Source organism: Protopterus annectens, chromosome 17.part0 (genome assembly GCF_019279795.1).
Source record: "Protopterus annectens isolate FY-2018-M chromosome 17.part0, PAN1.0, whole genome shotgun sequence".
Lineage (NCBI taxonomy): Eukaryota > Metazoa > Chordata > Ceratodontiformes > Protopteridae > Protopterus > Protopterus annectens.
In genome coordinates, this window is record NC_056751.1 from 423,950,971 (window position 1) to 423,974,749 (window position 23,779).

At 36.8% G+C, this 23,779-nt stretch overlaps 1 protein-coding gene across 1 annotated transcript in view; it reads right to left on the reverse strand.

Annotated features, from left to right (window-relative positions):
- Positions 1-23,779, reverse strand: part of MYBPC2 (myosin binding protein C2) — a 591,519-nt gene that overhangs the window by 15,550 nt on the left and 552,190 nt on the right. The window contains exons 27-29 of the mRNA XM_044059467.1: positions 20,596-20,732; positions 13,114-13,300; positions 77-117 (exon numbers count right to left, since the gene is read on the reverse strand). Of these exons, the coding sequence (XP_043915402.1) occupies positions 107-117; positions 13,114-13,300; positions 20,596-20,732 (335 nt within the window). The 3' untranslated portion in view covers positions 77-106. The remainder of the gene's footprint in view (positions 1-76; positions 118-13,113; positions 13,301-20,595; positions 20,733-23,779) is intronic.

Consider the following 23,779-nt stretch of genomic DNA (forward strand, 5'->3'; position numbering starts at 1 on the left):
TGCAGTAAACAAGGCTAAAGGAAAATAAAGAATCCCTCACCATTTATTTTCAGTTGCACTGTACTTTTATACTTACTGTCTTTGCTTGTTATTCATGGATTTCATTCTACTGTGGCACTGCAGACAGAAAGAGAGAATGAGAAAGAAGTTACTACAGCAAGTGAAAATATAATGAAACAATTTCAGATGACACCTTTACATAGAGATCAAGAATCTGACAGACGATAATGAGCTGTCATTCTTTGTTCACAGCTACCCATGAAAATAACACAGTGCATTATGGGTACAAAGTTAGTTAATAGTAAGCTGCAGAATAAGTAACAGTCACTAATTTAGCATGGATGAACTTTGGATATCAATTACATTTATGCTTGATCATCTTGTACTTGCTGAAGGAAGTTGCACTTTGAAACAGATACACCAACATCATTCATCTGGCAGAGAGAAATAAATGGGCAGACAGACAAACATAAACTTTTGTGACAGTCAGTTACCAAATACAGGTACTTCCACACCATACCTCTCAACTCTCCCTGGTTTTGACTCCTATTTTAGCTCTGTCCCACTTAATACCTCCTAGAACTGATAACTTTTAGAGAAAATTTGGTGAGCTGCAGTTAATAAATAATGACAATAATTAGTTCTAGACTTTTGTTTCAGAAAATGTATACTGATTCACATTCTCTTAATCTGTCAATGTAACAAATTAAAAGTACTGATATTTTACAAGTGTCACTGATTGTCCCTCATTCTGTTGAGATTTGTCCTTGATTGATTGATGTTCTACACCAACAGTGGAACAGTGAAATGCAAGAACTCTGCCATTACATGATATGCATTTCATTTAGTGTGTGCATTTATCTGTCTTTACTGTCTTGGGCAGGATGATAATGACCTACGTGGGTCTCACAGTTCTTCAGTGTGTCCATAGGTAGTTTTATAGAATGCCAGTATAGCATACTAGGATAAGGCAGGAAGTTGCAAAGTAACTGTAGCCTTCAAACCTGGGTTTGATACTTGTAACCCCCATTTGTACACTGTCTAACTTTAATGAGTCAGCTAACCAGAAGAAGTATTTGTGTCTTGCCTGCCATATCCAGTTAACAACTAGATAAAATATCAGCCTAGCTCTTCAAGCGAAATAGTTGGAAATCAGAGCTGTGGGCACAGATGGAAACAGAATACTGCCATTTGATTTATTTGTTACTTCTGACCGGTGCTGTCAGCACACATGGAAATCATAACAGGTTAGTTACTATCATTGTATTATTTTTGTAGCACCTTATTTTAGTTGATTATTTTTTTGTTTTAAAATTTTCACAGTAGCACAATCCCTAATATTCCTACCCATAATCATCTGACCACCTCTTTGTGGTATACGTTTTTTTCACACCCATGTAATCCATATTGTCCCTTGTTATATCATTCATTCCTTTTCTAATTTTCCAGGCTGATTCATCAAAACACAATTTTCAGTTCCCATTTTAGTAAGCATTTTCTTCTCATGTTTTTTTTCCCTGAAAATAATTACAGTAGAGAGTCAATTATCTGAACTAATTGGGACCTATAGTAGTTCGGATAATCAAACATATAATCGAAGCAGATAAAAAAACTTCTAAAATCTTGTTTTTTCCTGCATGCAGGAATACACTTTTCAACCATTCAGTCATTCCAGTGGACAATAAAGAATATTTTTCACATACAAGCTGGCTACAAGCTCAAGCAAATATGTATAATGTTTACATATTCAGACTTTATGATTTTTCCTACCCAAAAACTTTGGAATGCGGGTTCTGATAATTGACATTTCAGATAATCGACTCTCTACTGTACTTGGAAAAAAGATAATTTGTTTTCCTTTACTCTCCTGCTTAATATTTTTAAAAGTCCAAAGCCTACAGACTGATGTCTTTTTTTTTCAGGAGAGAGTATGCTCTTGTAATTGTTTGTCTTAAGTAGAAGACACTGGGGATATAGACCCACTGACATGAAAACAAGCTCTTGTGCCTTTATTCAAATGATGTCTTAAAAAGCAGTATCAGAGAGAGAGATACTAAATTTACAATATCTCCTTACTTTGAACTGACCCATAATTCTTTTGGAGGTATTTTGAAACTCCTTAGTATCTCTGTAAGGTAGGGCAATTCATTCATTGTTACTTGACTATTCCCATATGTAAGGAATGACACACAGCTTGGTGGAGTATATTGTTTGATGAGAGTGTGCTCCTGGAGTGTAATAAGACAAAAGGTGCTGGTATTGAGTGCCTTTATCAGCTGGTAGTGTGCCCTTATCAAGGTTATATACCTCTCCTCAAAGTATCAAATTCTGCTTATAAAATGGACGCCCAACCAAAGATATTTTTATGTGCCTATTGATTCCGTGCCTGAAGACCATCAGTCCCCCTTCCTACGGATCTTGAGTCCATCCATTCCTTCACCACATGGAGTACGCAGCATGGAGATGAAAGATGGCCAGAGGGACTGTCATTCAGATTGTCAAGGAGGTTGCTTATACCCTCGTTCACATGACAGTGTGTACAACAAGTGTGTGTGTTTTTTTTATTTTTTAGGCCCTGATTCTACCCCCTGCTGTCTGATGTGAGCACCTGCAACACCATGGAGGCTTACTGTGCTCTCCTCCTACATGCAGCTTCACACAACGATGTGTGAATGAGGGCTACTATCACTAGCTTGGTAAGCTAAGCTCATGCCTGTGGTTAATGGATGCAGATTTTTGTCCTCCTATTCTTCACTTGCATGTGGTGAAGCAGCCAACTAGACAACCATTTCCACACCCAGGACAGATAAGCAACTCACTCTCCCAACCCATGTCTTTCAGGTTTTGATCCATTATTTAAACTCCGATCATCTGGATTGTAGCCAGGACTTTATCTATGTATCAAACCAAAAAAATACTCACTGTAGACATTCAAACAACTCACAAGACAAAAGCATCAACCAAATCTACCAAATAAGAACTTTAATTGGACATTTAAGCTCTTTCATTCTTTAAAAAAGTGAAAAATTGTTACAACCCCTGGGAATCAATGATCATGTGTTAATTAGTAGTTTTTTAAAACTCTGTGTAGTGAAATTATGATCTTAATTTTTTTTGTTTGTTTTTATTTTTGATGTTATAATGTTACAAGGGAAATTAAATATGTATGGTTTATTTAAATCAGCAAATCAATAATTTTTGATTGGAGATTATACATCACATAACAGTTAAATGTTTATGGAAGTGGCTCTTGTAAGTTATACTAGTTTTTGATGAACTTCTGTTTCACTGTTTTAAATAATGAAAGCAGTTAATCTTTCAATTAAAGATCCTGTTTGGTGGAGTTTCCTTTGGTTGATATTTTCTTCTTTATTGGTGTATACCACCAGGGGAAAGTACTTACTCTTCTGATAGGGGCCAGGGAACACAAACTATACATTAATAAAAATGAATGATGGTATAAGGAAAAGAGGAAGCAAGTAATTTCAGTAAAAAGAGAAAAAATAGACCATGTGATTCGACTGCTTCTCTTTGTCTGAGTTGCTCACACATACAAATATATACATGTGATTATGCACAAACACTGGAGCTCTTGCAACACTTTATAACTGTAGAACTATAAATAGCATCATGTATAGCTCTCATATAATGAGTCAGTTGTCCCGTTGGGCAGTCATTAGTGAAGAAATGTTGCAACTGCTTTCGCATCCATTTTTATTGCTATGTTGGCACTTTTTTAAACTCTTAGCAGAACTACATGTGAATATGAGAGAAGTGTCTATCAGATTATTCACTTATTTAATTTGCAATTGTTGACTGGTTAGATCTTATTGACTGAGCCTATGGCCAGAATTCAGGCAACACCTGAGGTGCTAATTATATTTACGTTTGGAAAATCAGCCAAGGCACTGGGAGAAAGTACTTACTCTTCTGATAGTCGCCAGGGGATTATTAACATACACTCGAACTGACAGTGACTTAGGTTACTATGACCACTGTTTAATATCTCATCCCAAAGACAATTCCTTTGATATGCAGCACTTCTTTGTACTGTACTACATTGACTGTATTCAAATATGAATTCAGGTTGGCTGGTGTGGGGGATAACACCCGCAGCCTTCTGATGTAAAAGGCTAGTATAGTAATATCAGTGGCTCAACAGCTAGCACACTTGCCATTGGTGATGGATGATTCGAAAGCTGTAGCTTCTATTCGCAGTCCAGGTGACTGTATTAATTTTCATATTGCTAATACTGCAGTGCAGCATTAGGGGATGCTGCACAACTGACTGAGCTATCCTTCAAATGAGGCTTTAAACCCATCTGCTTGAGGTGGGGGTAGCTCAGGTGATTGTAAAAGATCCATGGCACTTATCAAAAAGACTAGGGGTAGTGGTCTGGTGTCTTGGTCAAATTTCCCCATTGTGCTATAAATACTACTTTAACGCTCCCTTGAAAAGAGGATGCTAGTCTTTTGGGATTAACTCACTCAACAAAAGCCAAATAAATGTATTAATTATCCATTTTTGATATTAAATGTAGAGAATGTGTTTAACTGTTATAGTTTTCCTTTTTTTATTTTGTTCACGGTGGGAGTGTGACATAACATTTTATTAATTACTGGAGTGATTTGTAAGACAAGAATGAGGACATTCTTTTAGACAGCAAGTGCTGTGCTACATGGATAATAGCGTGGTGTTTCCAGTTTTGTATGTGCAAAAAATGTGCCAGTTAATACATTTATAAGCATTCAGGAAGTATTCATGTTAACCAATCAGTACTGAGAAAAATGAAGATGCATATTACAAGCCAGCAGTGCCCAGCTTATCTGTATTGGTTATGTTTAGGAACAGCTGAAATAAACAGATACTTTGCATATAATGCTCAAGAAACTGATCTCTAATATTCACAAATTGAAGACACTAAACAGTATCAGAAATGTTTATTTTAGTGCACTGCTGTAATACAGATGTGTCATAAGCTTTATTTTTGATATAGTTTTTAAAATGTTACACAGTACAGTTCAAATCAGTATAGCCATTACATTTGAATGTAAATGTTTTCAAAAATTGTAAACATCTCTTACTGTCTCTTTTGTATTATTACTGACAGATTTTAGCAGACAAGAACCTCTGTTTATTAAACTTTCCCCACAGAGAAAGGACAGACAAAAAAGTTATGCTAACACTCCATCCAGGTCAATATTTCTTTGCTATGTTATGTAGACACTTCAAGGATGGGATTCTACTCTTTGAAATATTATGCTAAATCCATACCTCTTAACCTTATAGCACAAGAATGCTGGGCAAAAATACAGTGAATAGTTATGTTTAACACAAATTAACAAATGCAAATGTGCAAGCAGTCTTTCTGTTTTCTTCTATACTTCTTTACTCATTAGCAACTTGCACAGATCATGCTTTCAGCTAGGTCCCCAAAAGAAAAACAGAAATATTAGCAATGAGATTTTAATATTTATTTTTTTATTTTCTTCTCATACGTGGATTTCTGCACTATTTTTGTGACAGCAACTAAACTCGTAACGATATGTGTGCATAATGGCTGAAACAGATCTCTTTAAACTTCTTATCATTCTACTGTTTGCACTTGATCTTTAATCACAACACTGTACCTGCAAGCAGGAGCAAAAGGTTTCTAAATTTCTCACACCTACAGAATATGCCAATGAAAGTGTTTCTTTGTTGTCTACTTTCTTTTTTCTCCATAAACGTGAAAATGAAGTTATCCACCATGTTAGTACCACAAAAAAATGTTGCTATTGGCAGCTCGTTTTTGTTTTTATTTTTGGACTCAATACACCCTAGACGTTGTTTTTATTTTTGGACTCAATACACCCTAGAGGGCCTAGACATTGAGGCTATATCTGTTGTTGGCTCATTTATTCCCCCTCACCACAGGGAGTGAGAAATGGGGACTATGGCCATTATCCTTTAGGGGTTAGATCATTTGGGGTTTTCTGTGTTGGACCCTTTGTAAGTTGATTGTTGTGTTATTGAAAAAGTGCAGTTCTTGCTAGGTCTGGAAAAAAGTGAGAGTGTAGAATCTTCAAGACATTCCTACAGTGGAGTTAGGCCAGGCTTCTTATAGTTATCATGCAATATTTTATATGCTCTACTAATTATTACTTTTTTAATGGCAGCTTCTGTTCTAGATTATATTAAAAAGTATACTAGTGCTGGTCTTTCATTTAAGACCCCCCCATTCCTTTCTCTATGCCTATACTCTGATATCAATCCCTGATAGAGAAGGCACTCTCCAACCTGCAGTCCAAATAAATTATTGGCATCTTTCCCCATTTAGTTATTAGCTCCCAATACCTTGGACCCTTTGCCAGTTTTCTCAAATAAATTCTGGCCCCCAATTGTCTATTGTCTGTATCCCTAACTGCAGCCATTCCTATTGGCAGATTCTCCTTAATCCATTCCCGTGTTGGTTTAGTTCTTAGCATACTTTCTGCTACTTTATGGATGTAATATTCTGCATGATTATTGTTATTCTCCTTAAAGGCCTGCATCCAAAAATCCCAGTCTCTCCCTGTTTCTTGAGCTTCTCTTGCGTTTCATCATCATCATTTTCCACTTTGAATTATAGTTTTCTGCTTGTGCTGTGTATAGGAGTTTTAACTGTGTAGCTCTGAAATACCCCTTCAAATTGGGTAATCCCAATCCACTCTGTTCTGGAAGAATCAGCGTATTCCACTTGACTCTTGCCATATTCCACTCCCAGATAAAGTCCTTCAGCTGTTTATTAATTGCTACTTACAACTTCTCCTCAGGTTGATAAAAATATGCCTGACCTGCGCATAAGACTAAAGGAACTAAAAACATTTTAACTGCTTTTATCTTACTATCCATATCCATATAACAAAGCTTCCATTTTCTCAGTTTTGTATTATCTTTTGTTTAATCTCTTCTTCCCACATATCCTTAGCTGCCACACTAGAATCATTTTTAATCCATATTCCTGAATATTTCATTTTATCATGCCCACATAAATGTAGGTATTCCTGAACCAGTTCATGTGTGGGTATATCATTTACCGTTATTGCCTTTGTTATCGTCATTAATTTTGTATCCTGAAAAGATCTAAAACTGTCTCAAACTGTTCCACAACACTGTAATGTATTTTTCTGGTTTTGTCATGTACAAAATAATATGATCTGCAATTAAAGCCATCTTTTCTTGACCACCATACCAGTTATATCCTTGAATTTCTGAGTTCCTTACTTTCTTTGCCAATGGTTCTAAATATAATGCTAGATACATCCTACATTGATCAATTACATTACATTACAGTGACCATGAAACAGTGTCAAACCACTTTGCAGCCATAAAGGACAAATTATTATCCCAGGGGGTATTCCATGGTGACTCTGTCACAGCTGCTCTTTTGTCTTTCCCTTAACCCATTAAGCTCTCTATTTAAGATTAGGTCATGGTCAAAATTTGGCTCCCAGACAGCAACAAAGTATAAAAAACTTCTCATCTTCTTTTTGTGGATGATTTAAAACTATATATCTCACTACATAAAGAGCTAAAAGCACAAATGGAAGGGGTCAAAACTTTCTCAGATGATATAAGAATGTCATTTGGTATTGATAGATGTGGAAAAGCTGCATTTAAAGCAGGAAAGTTGCAGCACCAAGAAAATATCAGTCTGGGACAGGAATGTGATGTAAAGGAACTTGAGCAGGAGTGAGTGTATAAATATTTATGAATTAATGAATGATCAACAATAGAGTATGAACAAATGTGAACAAAACTCAGTAAAAAATATTTTAGAAGACTAAAATTAATACTGAAAACAGCCCTGACATCTCTGGGAACAAAGTTTGCTTTTCCTGTTCTAACTTAAAGTTCTGGGGTGAGTGACCCCATTTGGACACGAAAACAAGACAGAATGCTTCACCCTTATCAAATGATATATAAAAATCAATGTATACCAACATTATTCCTCATTCTGAAGGAGATATCGGCCTCCTCAAAACTGATTACACATATTGATCTGCACTCATAGGATGGCATACATATCTGCTGACCTTATCAGATCCAAACATATTGGAAATTTTAAAACATGAAGACAGTAAGTCTAAGATGACTTTCTTGCTTAGTTTAGCAGAAGCATGTCAGTGTCAAGTGGGAGTGGAAGCCACACCAGAAGTGGGCTAAAACCAGGCAGCAACTAAATGTGCCAAAAATCAAAAGAAAGAATAAAAGGAGAAGAATCAGATGAGAAGGCAAAAAATGTAGAAAAGGCATAAATATTGTGATATGTTCAGGAAACCCATGGAACAACCTTGTGTCGATCAGGATCTAATGCTGGAATGGTTAAGGAGAGGTGAATTTTAACCAAAAGATGAAAGGTTACTATTGACAGCCCAGGATAATGGACTACTTAAATGCTGGTTTACAAAGTCCATTGAGCATGTGGGAGAAACAGACAAATGCAGGTTCTGTAAAACAGAACTGGAGACAGTCAAACATCTTGTTGCTGGGTGTGATGCACTAATGGCAGAGGGCCTGTATACTGAAAGGCATAATAATGTGGTAAGACCGTTGCATTGGGGATTGTGCAAATATTATAATATTGAAGTAGCTGAGAAGCATTGGAAACATGAGCCATAAAACATTATAGAGAATGTTGAAGTTTATATCACATGAAATCACCCATTAAACAATTCAAAAAATAGATGTGAGAAAAACAGATATAACGGTCCATAAAAAGATTTCAAAAGTAGCATTGATCATTGAAATTGTTACACCCCATAATTACAGTGTCTTACATACAGAGAAACACAAAGTCATACAATACCAAGCTTTACAGGCAGAAATGTGGGCAGTGTGGAAGAAGGATACCCAGAAAGTTCCAGTAGTAGCAGGATCAATGGGTCTCATAACAAAGAATTTACAGTCTTATTTTATTTATTTGACATTTGTTAACTGGGTTGGTCCAGCTGAGCTAGAAGCCCATTTTCAGTGGAGACTCGGGGAGAAAAGCTCCAATCAACAAATACAGTCATGCAAAAATATTTGACAAATACACAATGGTCATAAATGTACAGTAGTATAGAAGATGTGGTTCAGACTAAGATAAGATACAGTGGTCCAAAATATGCAGTCATGAGCAAACCGAATTAAGATATAAATTCACAAGACATGAAAAACAGTATTAGTGCCAATTAAATGTATCAATTAATAAATAAGATAAATTCAGTAGTTAGGCTAGTCGAAAGCAAAATGAAACTAATAAAGAGCAGCATTAGAGAAAACAGAAAAAGGAGAACGCCTTTAATTTGAAGGAGAGAACCATAATGAAAACATATTTTATAGGTTCATAGGTAGGTAGGTACTAGGCTATTGGCCCTAGGACCTATATAAGCCTAGCCAAATGGTACCCTGGCTTTTGCCACCCAAGAAAATTATTTTCCTGTGCCCCTGTCAAGCAGAGCCACAGACGTGATCCCCAGGGTGAATTTCCTATCTCCCATCCAATCATCAAGATTTTTCTTGAAGAGTGCTAATGAAGAGCTTTGTTTGATATAGATAGGTAGTTTGTTCCAGAGTATGGGAAGTCTCTGGGACAGGAATCTATCCCTCCAGCATGTTTTGTTTATTGTGGTGACAAGGTTTAGGTCCCTAGAGCATGTAGCTCAGAGGGATTGGGATTTTTTTAAGTGGAGCATGTCAAACAGCTCTGGGTTTGACATAGCTTTGTATGTTGGGCAGGGATCACCTCTGAGTAGATGATATGCGTAATGTGATATTAGTAAGAGAAAGAGAAGAAAAGATATTAATTTTAGCAACTTATTAGTTGAGGAAGGCTATAGTTGTCAAGTGAGGGCTTGGCAGGGACCGGACCAGAATTTTAGTAGATGGAGTTTTAATTCATTTTTTAAATAGGTGCTTTTGTGAGATAGTTCTTATACTGAGTGTGAGTGTGTTTCACATGTGAGCTACCGTGTACTTGTATAGGGACTTTCCAAAGTTCTTTTTTGGGTTTGTAAATATCAAGAAGCTGCTTATCACTTGTACAAAGATGCCAAAAGGGGGAGTAGTAAGCTAGTAATTTGGAGAGGGAGGGGCAGGAGGAGGGATTGTAGACAATGGAGTGGGTGATATGTAGTTGAGAAAGTAGCTGATGTGAGAATTTGGGCAACTGAATTGTTTTAAGGGCATGGCAATGATGAGATTTTTGAAGAAGGTTTGCGGCAAATCTAGTAACTTTGTTGTATGTTTGCTCAAGTTTGAATGGACAAGTAGCTTGAATATTAGAAAGGAGGGGGCAGCATACAGTTGACACAGTAGAAGAAGAGACTGAGCCAAATAGAGTCTGGAGGAGGAGGAAGTAAGGAATTTTTGATTTCTATAGAGAAGTCTAAGTTTCTGGTGTTTTTTTATGCATTGTTGGATATGTAGGTCATACTTTAGTTAGTTGGCTATAATGGTACCCAGTAATTTGGTACTAGGTTTGGATTTAATGGTAGTATTATTGAGGGAGGTGATAGTAAAGGAGGGTTTTTGTTGAGCCAGTGGTTTAGGAAGGAACAGAAGGAGTTTTCGTATTTTTGGAGTTAGAGCAAGTTGGTTTTTAGAGAGCCATGATTCAACGGATGAGAAGTGTCCTGCGTGAGTGCTAACAGATTAGGAATAGTATGGGCAGTGGTGATGTGTCAAGGCATCAGCATATTACACTGGTTTAGAGGTTTTACAAGCAGAGTGTAGTTTGTTGGTGAAAATACTGAACAAGAGAGGGCCCAGAATTGATCCTTGAGGAACCCCAGTGTTGACTGGAAGGAAGGGGGAGAAAACAGTTTGCCAGCACACAGATTGTTGCCTATTGGAGAGGTACCTGGGAAACCATTGTATGGAGGAGCTAGAAAGATTAAGGTCTGAGAGTTTAGATAAAACTTTGGACTGACTGACATTATCAAAGGCCTTAGAGAGGTTGAGGAAAAGGCAGGAGATTATCATGTTATTGTCACATGTCTCAGATACAGATTGGGTGAATGAAATAAATGCAGTTGATGTGCTATGCTGGAGCCTGAAGCCATGTTGGATAGAGGTAAGCAAGTTATTGTCAAGTAGGTGTTTTATTAATTGGGTTTTTTGTTGTACTTTTTGAGTATTTTGAAGATTGGGGACAGCATGGCCATGGGCCGATAACTGGAAAGGTCGGTGGGGTTTCCACCCTTATGTAATGGAATTGTAAAGAACGATTTCCATAAATCAGGGACACAAACTTAATTAATGAATCTATTTATCAGTATTGAGATGGGGCAGGCAATGGATTCTGCAGCAACTTTGAGAAACTAGGAAGGTAATTTATCAGCAGAGGGCGAGGAAGGTTTGAGTTTTGTCAAAATAGATTTGATGTAGGAGGTAGGTACTGTTTTGAAAGAGAAGATATTGGGAGGTATTTTGTTAAGGGCGGATGAAGGGGAATGGGGAGTTTTGATATTTTGAGTTAGTTTTTAGATTGTTTCTATGAAGCACTTGTTTAAGAGAGTGGCTGTTTCTGTTTCAGAATTATGTGGAAAGGGATTGGGAGTAGTAAGGTTGCCAGTAGATTGTTATCTGAGGTCCAGAATTTTTTAGCATTTTTTGTGGGTTAGACTGGGAAAGGCAGAACATTTTTTTATTATCTTTAACAAGTGTCTTTGAAAGGTTTCTTAGCTCTTTGTATTTTTGGAGAAGGGAAATAGATTTGTTATTGACCCAAGCTTTCCAGGTGCTGTCTCTTTTATGCTTTATAGAGTGGGTATGTTTAGTGAGCCAAGGGTCATGGTTAGATTTTGTTGTTATTTTTCTGGCAGGTGCTAATGAATTGAGTAAATCCATAAATATGCGATTGAAGGAATTAACTGCATCATTGAGAGGGAGGTGATGGAGGAAGGACCAGTTAATGCTGGATAGCTTAGAGTTAAAGGTATCAGGGTTGAAAATGGAGAGTTTGTGACAGTCTCTATAGAGGTGGTCTTTAAGTGGATGCTGGGAGAATCTGTGGATGTAGGTAGGGGAGTGGTCATTCAAGGAGTTAGGAAGTGTACCTGGGATTATGATAAAAGTTGGGATTTGTGGTGAGGATCCAGTCTAGGGTGGGTCCAGTAGAGGAACGTTAGACAGTTATAGTGGGGGAACAGATAAGTTGGTTGAAGCCATGAAGATTGATACTTAGATAAGGAGATGAAGTTGTAAGTTTAGTCCAATTTATATTAATGTCGTTGAGGATAATGGTTTCATATGGAACATGTTCAGTTCAGGATCATGAGCGGATGATCTGTAGGATAGGAATATTGCTACCTGGAGGGATGTAGACTGATACTATGGCAATTTTTTTTGTGGGAATTAAGGTGGAAGTTTGCAATAAGAATTTGAGCAGGGTCAAAGCTAGGAATTGAACTTGATAGTGGGGAGAGATTAAATTGGTCAGAGTAGAGAATGGCAACACCTCCACCCAGCTTTTTTGATTCTGTCAACACAAAAGATATTATAACCTGGGGGTGGGATTTCTGAGTTAGAAATATGAGGTTTTAGCCAGGTTTCTGACCAGGTTAAGATGAGAGGGGTAGTGTTAGCAATAGCAATTTAGATATGCTACCGATATATCTCTTGCCATATGAATTGCAGAAGGAATCAATTCTGGGTGCATTGTGGGTGCTGCAAAAAGCACTCTTGGATAACATCAGAGATTGAAACAATACTAATTTCATTAAGTTTAATCGCACTTTGACTTAGGAATGGGGTCCATTCCCATCATGGTATTAGAGACCCAAATGATTTGGAGAAATTAAACCAGAGAGAATGCATACATACCAGTTCTGTGCATACACAGTGCTAATATTATATACCCCTTACAAGTGCAAGACCCTTTTTTATGTTCTACTGTACAAATCAGTTGCAACAAATTCATTACCAAAGACCAACAGAAATATGACCTTGACTAATTATTTATATTTAAAATATGTATAATCCATTCAGGAACCAGTAAGGCATCTTTAGCTTTTCTGAGAAAACAAAAATGTCTAGTTTTGAAATACAGATGTCAGAAAAAATATCCCAATAATATCACAAAAGGAAGAACTCTAAATTCATACCTCTGACTTCAACTTTGCACTCCACTTCTGCCTCACCCAAGTCATTCACAGCCTTGCAGGTGTACGTGCCTCCATCGAAGGGGCTTGGTTTCCTGATATTTAGGGTCAGAACTCCTTGATTATTTTTCATCAGATACTTGGGGTCTTCACTTATCACAACCCTGTTCTTCATCCAGAGTACCTTAGGCTTTATGAGACATACACAGTGAAACAAAGGGAAACAAATAATTAGAAGTATGACCTTTGTTTCTTCACATATAGTTCATTTTTCAAATTATTAATGATGAACAGCCTTATGCATCTCAGATCACAGATAATGGTGCAAAATTCATTTTGAAGTTGAACTAATGGCACTTATATTTATTTAGTTGAGGCGGTACATTAAGGTTACTGTATTATTTTTCATAGGTCATGAAGAATGGCACATACTGCAGCACATAAATAAGGACAAGTTCATAGTACAACATTAAAAAAGAAAATTAAGTGGCACAACATCACGTTCTACTAAGATACGGAATTATGATTAAATGCAGAGGCAATATAGCATGTGTTTGACACACAGTTTACATTGGGAAGATCTGATGAATATCACTTAATGCTATATGAGGCAATTACAACAACATCAGGCCCGTTGTCTGTTCATTTATTGGAGATTAACTACCTTTATGTTTAACACATCAAAGTGATTGGTCTACAGTAAATGAAAGGAGAAAGAAGTGTTTCCCTTGTCCCACTTTTGTTCACTGTTTAAGGCTCTACCCAGACTAATGAGCAGGCATTTCTTTTCTTTTTTTTTCTTTTCAGCTGATAATTGAGTAAGTTGCCTGATCTTTCAAGAGTAAGGATAAATGTACTATCTATCTATATACATATATATATATATATATATATATATATATATATATATATATATATATGTGTGTGTGTGTGTGTATTTTATATATATATATAAATATATATATGTGTGTGTGTATTTTATATATATATATATATATATATATATATATATATATATATATACATACATATATATATATATATATATATATATATATATATATATATATATATACACACAAACACACAGGCACTTACATATATATATATATATATATATATATATATATATATATATATATATATATATATATATACAGAGAGAGAGTAGTACCTTTAGTAGAACACTCGTAAAATCAAGCCTACATTAATTGATCTGAAAACTTTTTTTTTGCAGGAACCCTCCCCCCCCAACCCTCCCATGTTACTTTCTATATATACTAATTCTGAGACCACACAACTGTGAGGAAAGAGGAAATTCTTAATTCCTGCTGTATCACAACCAGTTAGTAAGTAATACTGCCATTCTGCAATCATATGACTATTCACTCACTTGTGCTGGCATTACAAACATTTGAGTATTCACAACATTTGATCAAAGGGCTTGTTCCCATCTCTTTCTCTCTCTCTCTCTCTCTCTCTCTATATGTATATATATATATATATATATATATATATAGCTCCAGTTGACAGTTTTCTTGCTTTCTTAATTTGATCAACAGAAAAGCTGGTCAGATTTCCTGCAAGATTAATATAATGTTGGGTTTGAGGAATATGTCCTTTCTCCTGTATTGTGTGATCTAAGAGATAGAATGTTTTAGTAGCAGGTTGTGTGGGGGTGCAGGGGTGGGCCTGATCCCCTGAAAAATAAAAACATTGTTTTTGATTTAAATGCTTCAAATTATATCTCAGACCATGCAAACTGTTTTGTTGACTTTTTTAAATTTTTTTTGCCAGTATTTTGGATGTCTTTATTCTGAAGTTGTGATTAACTTTAGTAGATCCAAATACGTGTGTGTGTGTGTGTGTGTGTGTGTGTGTGTGTGTGTGTGTGTGTGTGTGTGTATATATATATATATTTATATTTAGACACACACATATAGACACATATACATATGTATGTATATATAACTCACACGTCAGACAGATGCACAGATGCATATTTTACATACAGTGCTCCATTCATTTTGAGTTGTTGAGCTTGTTGAATCTGAGCTCAGTGAAGCCACCGAACTATTGAAAATTATTATAGCAAACCTATGAAATGAACCAAAAACAGCCATTGCCCTGACCCAATCAAATCTGACCTTGAACTAGCCTCTCAATTCAACTCCTTTTTCATCCAGTCAATATCTGACTTAACCAAGACCTTCCCAAATAGTAACCCACCTCACCAGACTTCTCTCTCATCTCAGTTCCCTAATAACTCCTCTCCTATTTTTCAGCTTAAGTCAGTCTCAATTAACCTCATAAAAAATCTCCTATCCAAGCTTAAACCCTGTTCTAATGCTCCAGACAATATCCCAGCTACCTTTCTCAAATCTGCTGCTGATGGTATAGAACTCCCTATCAGTATCCTCATCAATAGATCCATAAAGGAATCCTACGTCCCCAAACGTTGGCGTTCAGCCTACATTCTTCCCCTCCACAAGGGAGGCAAAAACACAAACTTCTTTAACTTCCACCCTATAGCGCTTCTCTCAGCAATCTCTAAAATCCTAGAAAAATGCATCCATCTCCAACTTATGCCTTTTCTCACCCAACACCAACTTTTTACTCCAACCCAACATGGCTTCCAACCTGGGCATAGTACCATAACAGCTCTTCTCTCCTTCTTAGAAACTGTCAACCAAGCCCGGGATTCTGGTAATTTTGTATCTACTGTTCTCCTTGATCTCTCTAAAGCTTTTGACACCATTTCCCATAAGCATCTTCTTAGTCATCTGTCTAACTTAAACATCTTCCCAAACACTCTATCCTGGTTTTCAAGTTATCTTTCTAACAGATCTCAGGCTGTGAAATGGAAAGAAAGCATTTCTCCTTTCATTTCCACTCCCACAGGAGTGCCACAAGGGTCCATCCTAGGACCCATGCTGTTCAATATCTTTATCAACAATTTTCATTCTGTCATTCCTGATGCTAAAGTCATTCAGTATGCTGATGGACTCTACTCTCATCTGCTCTGCTCTAACCTCCCTGATCTTCTAACTAAAACTCAAATAGCCTTCTCTACTACCGAATTATGGGTGCACCAAAATCACCTCTCTCTAAATGCAAATAAATCTAAAATTCTCCTATTCCCCCCTTCCAAATCCTTCTCCTATGATAAATATTCCTTCCAAGTCCTTAGCCAAAACAACTCTCCTATTGAAGTCGTTCCCTCTGCTAAACTTCTTGGTGTGACTATAGATGAACAACTAAAGTTTGATATCCAATTATCCACATACAGCAAAACATAAAGAAAACCCACCAAAAACTAGGTATACTATATAGGAACAACTGTTTCCTCTCCTCTTCTACTAGACATACTACGGCTTCTACCTACCTCCTCCCTTTCTTACTGTATGGAGCTCCTCTTCTAAGCAACCTTTCCTCTTCCCTCACCTCCAAACTTGAAATCTGTTCCAATAAGATTTCTAAATTTGCCTCAAAATCTACTTACTTTACTCATCACTGTGCCTCCCTTCAATCTCTGAATTGGCTAGAACTCACTAATTACCTTGACTGTCTCCAACTTACCACAGCTTATAGACTCATTTTCTGTCCAACCAAATGCCCTGCTCTGACAAACATTCCCCCCCCCATACCCCTAATAGAACTCTATGTTCTGAGCATGAAAACTTAATTTCCATCCATAAACCAAAATGACCTGCTGGACAACTTCTCCTCTCCTTCTCCCTAGGCAAAAAATGGAACTGACTCCCTTCCACACTTAGGAGATTGTCAAACTCCGATAATTTCAAACCACAGCATTACTCCTACCTCTCCTCAAAATGGAGATGTAGCTGCATTCTCCCCACTTAGATCCCATTAAGCAAAGCAAGGTTTCTCCCTTTTGATGCCTAAACTCCCAAGAGTCCACTTTTGCCTTCTAAAGCTATCTCCTATGTGACATCTTCTCTCCTTGAAAATATCAAGCACCTACGGCTCACTTAGCCATCTAAAGCTCTCTCATATGATAGCTTTGCTAAATGTAAATATTGTATATAGTTATTCGATTTCAAAGGCATTGCATTCGTGTAAATTAATTTACATCTCACTTTTTGATGATACTTATAACAGATTTTATTGCAACTATTTCTTTTACTGTATTTACTGCAAATGCATTTGTTGTTTACTGTTTTTCTTTGCTGTTTTCTGTTTTATGGAGCTTTTCTCCCCTGGCCTCCACTGAAAATGGGCTCCCTGAACCTAGTGGACTTCCCCGGTAATCAAACTGAAAATAAATAAATAAATAAATAAATAAATGTACTTTCCTCGTCCTGCAGGCTCCATGCTAGTGTGCTCCCTAGATTTGGTGGAATGAGTTTTGGTGGTTTTGCTTTATTTATTTGCAGTTTGATAGACTGGCAAGAAGAAAACACCTTGCAGACACAGGGAGAACATTACTAGTAATCAAAAATGAAGCCCAGACACAGGAGCTGCTAGGCAGAGACCTTAGTCAGTGGACCAGAGTGCTGCCAGGTAACAATGACAACTGGCAGAATTCTTGGATTTGCTCAGGTTGGACATGTTGCCTCATTTTCTTATTGTACAACTTTAGTTCTCTGTTTGTTAACAAGGTAACGTCTACTAAGAATAAGTTCTTCTTTTTAGGAGTCACCTGACACTACTGTCTGCTTAAGTGACTCATGCAGAATCATATAAGTATAAAGAGGAAATGAAGGAATCAAGTCCAAGTAAATGAATACATGTTATAGATAAATTAGTAAATAAATAAATGGATGATATTTATTAGCAGCTAATAGCCATCATCTGATTTGGTGTACTGCCAGGGTTAATGTATGTGAGCCTCTCTTTCTCTCTCTCTTTCACCCCTCCCCATTGTTTCAGATATATACATGTATAAAAAGGGTATTACTTAGTAGGGCATTGAGACTTTCAGATGCCAAAAGTTGCCCATTATGAAAGGGCTACTGACTGTCTTCTCATTGTTTTGTGTATACTCCACCTTCACATAAGCCGCTGATCAACCTTATGTTGATACTATGCTATGTTTGAACCCATAACCTAACACTAACTGGTTTCTATGTTAGGAATACTGGCATTTTACTGATATTTTGTAGTAACCAACAGCCAAAGAATATGGGAAGCTGTGACTGTAAAAAAAAAAAAAAAATGAGGGGAGAGTAGAAGTACAGAGACAGAGTGAGTTGCATGACTCATTTGCTCTATTCACTATCATATGTATTTGATAAGCTCCATATTCTAATAACAACTTCTACAAAGTAAATCATGTTACAGCTGCCCTGTGCATTCACAAATCTTTTCACCGCTGTTTTATAATTTACTATCTCTTTTGTGGCTGGTGAAAGCCACTTTCATTAGCATTTGTGGAAAAAATTTTCTTGTTTTGTGTTCAAGCAGTTTCCTAACGTGCTTCTGCAGTTCTTATGTTATCCACTGTTTTTGAGACTATGTGTAGGCTGACTGTAGTCTCTCTCTCCATTTGCACATGCATGTTTGGTGAACATTGTATTTTTTCATGCATTCCCTGAGAAACCACATTTGTTGTGCTTAACTCTTTCAACATACTCACTGCAGGAACAGCATCCTGTGAAATGTAATGCTCTGTTTTAGGGTTAAAATGAGGATGCACCAGTGCAGCTGATGGAAAAACAGAAATTCCAAGAGATACAGTTATTGTCTACCTTTGTCCCTTCATGGACTCATTACTGCTTCTGCCTATCTTAATACACTGAGTGCTGTTTTAATTTACTGTCATTTATAATGGATTCCTTAATCTTTTGATTTAGTGATTTTTTTTCCATTTGAAAGGTAGCAGAGGAGAATCATGAAGCAACAGAATAATGCTTAACAGCAACTTTTCTAATCAATACGCATTATAAAAACTGACACAATAGAATAAAAACTAAGTAACTTTAAATGAATATATTAAAGTATGATGCAATTTAACAAGGACTTGTGTATGCATTCTCAAATTACTGTAAAGTTATCTGAACAAAAATGATACTGATAATAAGGACAGATCGTAGGGGTATGTTTCTCTTGGTTCTTTTAAAGGGGGGGTGGGAGAGAAAAGCCAGGTGTGGGCACTCAGGTGACCCTTTATTTGCAGAACACTTACGGCTAAACAGTAGTGATATCAGAAGGAATGGTAGGACTAACCACTGGGGAGCAGTCAGGTACCCATGAAAGAGTGAGTTGGGGAGATCCATATGGAGACAGGCATTAGTTTAAAGAAAGGAGCAGTTCACTTAGCAGAGGAACTTGTGGAGTATAGATGTACATTTTCAACAATTAAAACTAGAGTAGTGAGAAGTACCAAAATAAATAAATAGAAGGGAAGACTGCCAAACCAAGGAACTCTGAGCTTTACATAAAAGGCAGATAGTACCACAAGGAAGAGCATTTTCCTACAAGGCAGTGCTGCTGAGATTACCTCTTTGAATTAGATGATACGTGATGGCCATAGTGGGGAAGGGGATGCTGTGTGAAGCATGACCACGATGTCCAACTGTTCAGACAAATAACGCATAGCTGAAATGTGTCTTTCACTCATAAGGTCACTGAGGCTAGGGATTACCTTGCTCTGATGAGCAGTGTCCTCCGAGATGATTATATTAAGCTCGGAGGTGCAAGTTGAGAAGCTGCGTGTATGGTAGGAATGATGGACTCACCCCATCAAAAAACAGGTTTCAGAAAACAATTTTGATCACAATTGTGATGCTTAAATGCAGCTTAACTCCCCATGAAAGTGTCTTATATATCATCTCACTATTTTATTTCTCATCCTTCAAACTTCCTTTTCTAACATCTCTTCTTTTCATGTTACCTCCTTTATTTCTACAAAATCTCTCATACCTTCTCAAGTAATACTTGCCTTACACACTTTATTAAATGCTGTTGCCTCTTCTTTGTCTTATAAATCTTTTCTTCTCCTATATCCTGCATATGGCATAGGAATAAATTTGTATTTACGAAACAGTTATCATTATTTGTTTTCTCGTTTCGTTAATGCAGTATTTTCTCTTCCAGTGTATGGAGTCTGTTCTACATATCTACAGCATGTATAACTTAACAGCACTCAAATTATTGTACTCACATCCTGTGTGAACACTTTGTAAATGACTATTGTAAATACTGTTTTCTTGTTGTGTATATTTTATCTGTATGTAAAATTGATTTAACTCTGGAGTTTTTCTCCATAGCCCTCCACTGAAAAGGGTTTTTTGCATAGCCAGACTTTCCTAGCAAAGAAATGCCAGCTAACATAAATACAATTTTTTTGCAGTCAACATGATTTTCACTAAAAAAATTTTTTTCTTCATTGTACTGCAGCAGTGATACTGGGTGATGATACATTTTAAGTACAGCAAGTGAACAACAAAAGTTAATTTCTGTTTTTCCATATGGTACTATATATGTATATGTATTTGCATTACATTGTATTTGTTGGCTTACCTTTGGATGTCCTCGGACAGCACAGCTAATAGCAGTACTGTAACCTGCTATTACTGAACGGTTAATCAGTGGAGTGATAAATTTAGGTGCATGGGCAAAATCGTGTTCCTTATATCCTGGAGGGCTGTATGCAATACCTGTGGAAACAAACAAAATTGGTGTAAGGAACACAGAGCCTATATAGAATTTATTCACACTACATTTAGTACATGTAGGCACATGTAGTCTCATGGAGCTGCAAAGATAAGTCAGTGTATTAAATGTGAGACATTTCAACTGTTAGCCAGATATGCATAGTATTCCTCTAAAATGAGTTTGACCACATGGCAGAGAGGTTTAGGGCCCTGACTGTGCCCCAGGTGACTCAGGCAGATTTAGTGGCTTGAGCACTGGTGGAGCTGGCAGAGGAAGAATGACAGAAGTGGATAAAGCCAGCTTGTACAACTGAAATTCTTCTGTAGGAGCACCACATGGTAGAAAAGCTCAGTACTGACTTTTAATGCATGGGGATACTGTAACATAACCATGGTAAAAAAATGCATGTACTTGAGATGAGCATTTTGAATGTGGAAAGGGAAAAACTCATAGCAGACTAGGACAGCTAGGCATGGCATTTCATCTCACTGGTTAATAGGGGAATGGGTTTGGGAGCATATGAACATTGTCTCACCACAGAATAATAACAGCTGCCTTTGGAGACCAGGATGTAGAAGAATGAATGGGCTAGATAGGGACAGGACTTAAAATATGTGACGGTTATTATTCATTGAGAACAGACTTCGAATCTTTCAATGAATGGTGAATAGACTGTTTCATGAACATTCTACAAATTAAAGTTGTACATACCAAGCTCTGTTCTATTTTGGTTTTAATCTGTCTGATATCACTACTTGGCAAAAGTACTGACAGTATGCAGGATATTGTTTTTTTCTGTCTTTTAGAAGTGTGTGTGTGTGTGTGTGTGTGTGTGTGTGTGTGTGTGTGTGTGTGTGTGTGTGTGTGTGTGTGTGTGTGTGTAGAGCAGGATATGTCCCTCACTCATGGAAGTCCATAATTAGCCCCATTAAAAAAAAAAATGCAAGAAATGAAATTCAGGACTACAGACCTATTCTTTTGACATCATTACTAAGGAAACATTTGAAAGATGCCTTATTTACCTTCTTGCAAATCATAATTATAGTCAAAACAATACAGATATTACCCAGCATGTGTTTACCGCCAAAAGGTTCACACTTACTAACTTAGTGCAGTTTTATGATGATGTTTCCCTAACCCATGACATGGGCCTGAATGTATGGGTAATTTATATAGATCTCTCTAATACCTTTGATACATTGTTACATAGTATAATTATAAATATCATCTTAACATACAGCTTTAGTCCCTGTTGATTAATTGGATTTTACATTGGTTAATTGGACATAATCATTGTGAAAATATTCAAGGTGTTCAATCAAAATTTCTACAAGCTGCCATTGGAATGCCCCAGGGCTCCATCCTGTGCTCTTACTTGTTAAATTTATTTTTTTCCAACTCCCCTGTCATGAATTCTTATTTGGTCAGTAAATATGAAGATGACAGCAAAACTGTAATTTTGGCAGTTTTGCAGCATGCTTATGAAACAGTAAATAAAGATGTGCTGGACATTTCTTCATGGGCATCGAGGACAGGTTTAAATTTTGGTAAACCCAAAGGCCAGGTGATATTTTCTGAGAACCATATCCTAAAAAAAACTAATTCTGAATTGGTCAGTCTTGGAAGAGGCACATGAATGTAAGATTTAGGAATAACTACAACTAATAATTTGTCTTTAAATAGACATGTCAACAGTGTAAATACAGAGCACTAAGGCAGATAGGTCTAATATTAAAAGCAATTTCATTAAGAGATTAGTTAAACATGGTCACAATTTATAAAACATATAAGGCCACCACTAGAATATAATAGATCTTTTTGTAGTTATTCTAGTGCCCAACTTCAAAAACATAAGTCTGTCCAATGACATTTTACGAGAGGATTCCACCAATCCATGATGCTAGCTATATGGATAGCTGCACCAGACTTAAATTGTTTACCATCCACTGTAGACATTTTCTGGGTAAAGCAATATTACCTTTTGTAGCATTCACAGATAAAATAATGTGTGCTTTATTAAATGTTTATTCCAATTCTAACTCTGTTAGGCTAAGACATAGTAACTTAATTTTTGTATAAATTTTACAAAACAACTAGGAGAAATAATTTTATCACCCAAACTATTCCTAGAATTTGGAATACATTGTCCTGTAAGAGTACCTACATCATTGTCATGGTTTAAATCTAGTCTGAATACCTGGATGGGCAATGCCACTTTTAATCCATTATTTAAGAAAGCAGTGTTTTCAGGTGGCCTTAGGGCCTAAGCACTACTTAGTAAAACGTATTAACTTATTTACACAGTTGTTACTTCTTCCAGTGCCATGATATCCTCTAACACCACTGGCAGTAGTTTACATATTGAGGGTATCTAATAATACTAAAGGTGTTACATATCTTTCTTTACTATTACTGTATGTGCTTTATATGGGCTGCCTCACTATGCCAAAATAGCACAGTAGCTGCTCATTACTTGTGGGACTTGTTTTTGTATTCTGCTCTCAGTGGTCCTAATCCTACCATTGCCTGGTCATGTATTCAATGTGGTAAATTTTAAGTTGTCAGTGGCACAGCAGGTTGTTCCAAGAAGCAACATATGTTCACGTGTACCTAAAACAGCTCATCCTGAGATCAGTTAGACTCTGCCTTCTGAGCAGAGTGACACTTTCAAGTGTGTTGGTACTGCAGTCTGCTGGAAGTTTCCCTGAAAAATGACCATTGCACATTGCATTGGACTGTTAATTATGTTTCTGCCTACTTGTTCATCTGTTCATTGGTGTTTACTAGGCTAATGATCACAAGGTCCTTTTTAAGCCTAGTCATGCATCCCAAATCTCTGACAAATTCTGGTACCCTTGATAGGTGTAAGCAGGACTTGGGAGGTGAAATATTTATAAGCAGGAGACTGGGAGATGAACCATTTACAGGTTGTCCATATCCATTAGAGACATAGGTGCCAAACCAGGGATGCATTTCCTGTTCCCCATCCAGTTGATCAAATTACACTTGAAATGGGTTAGGGAGGAACTCTGCTTCTCATTGATGGGGA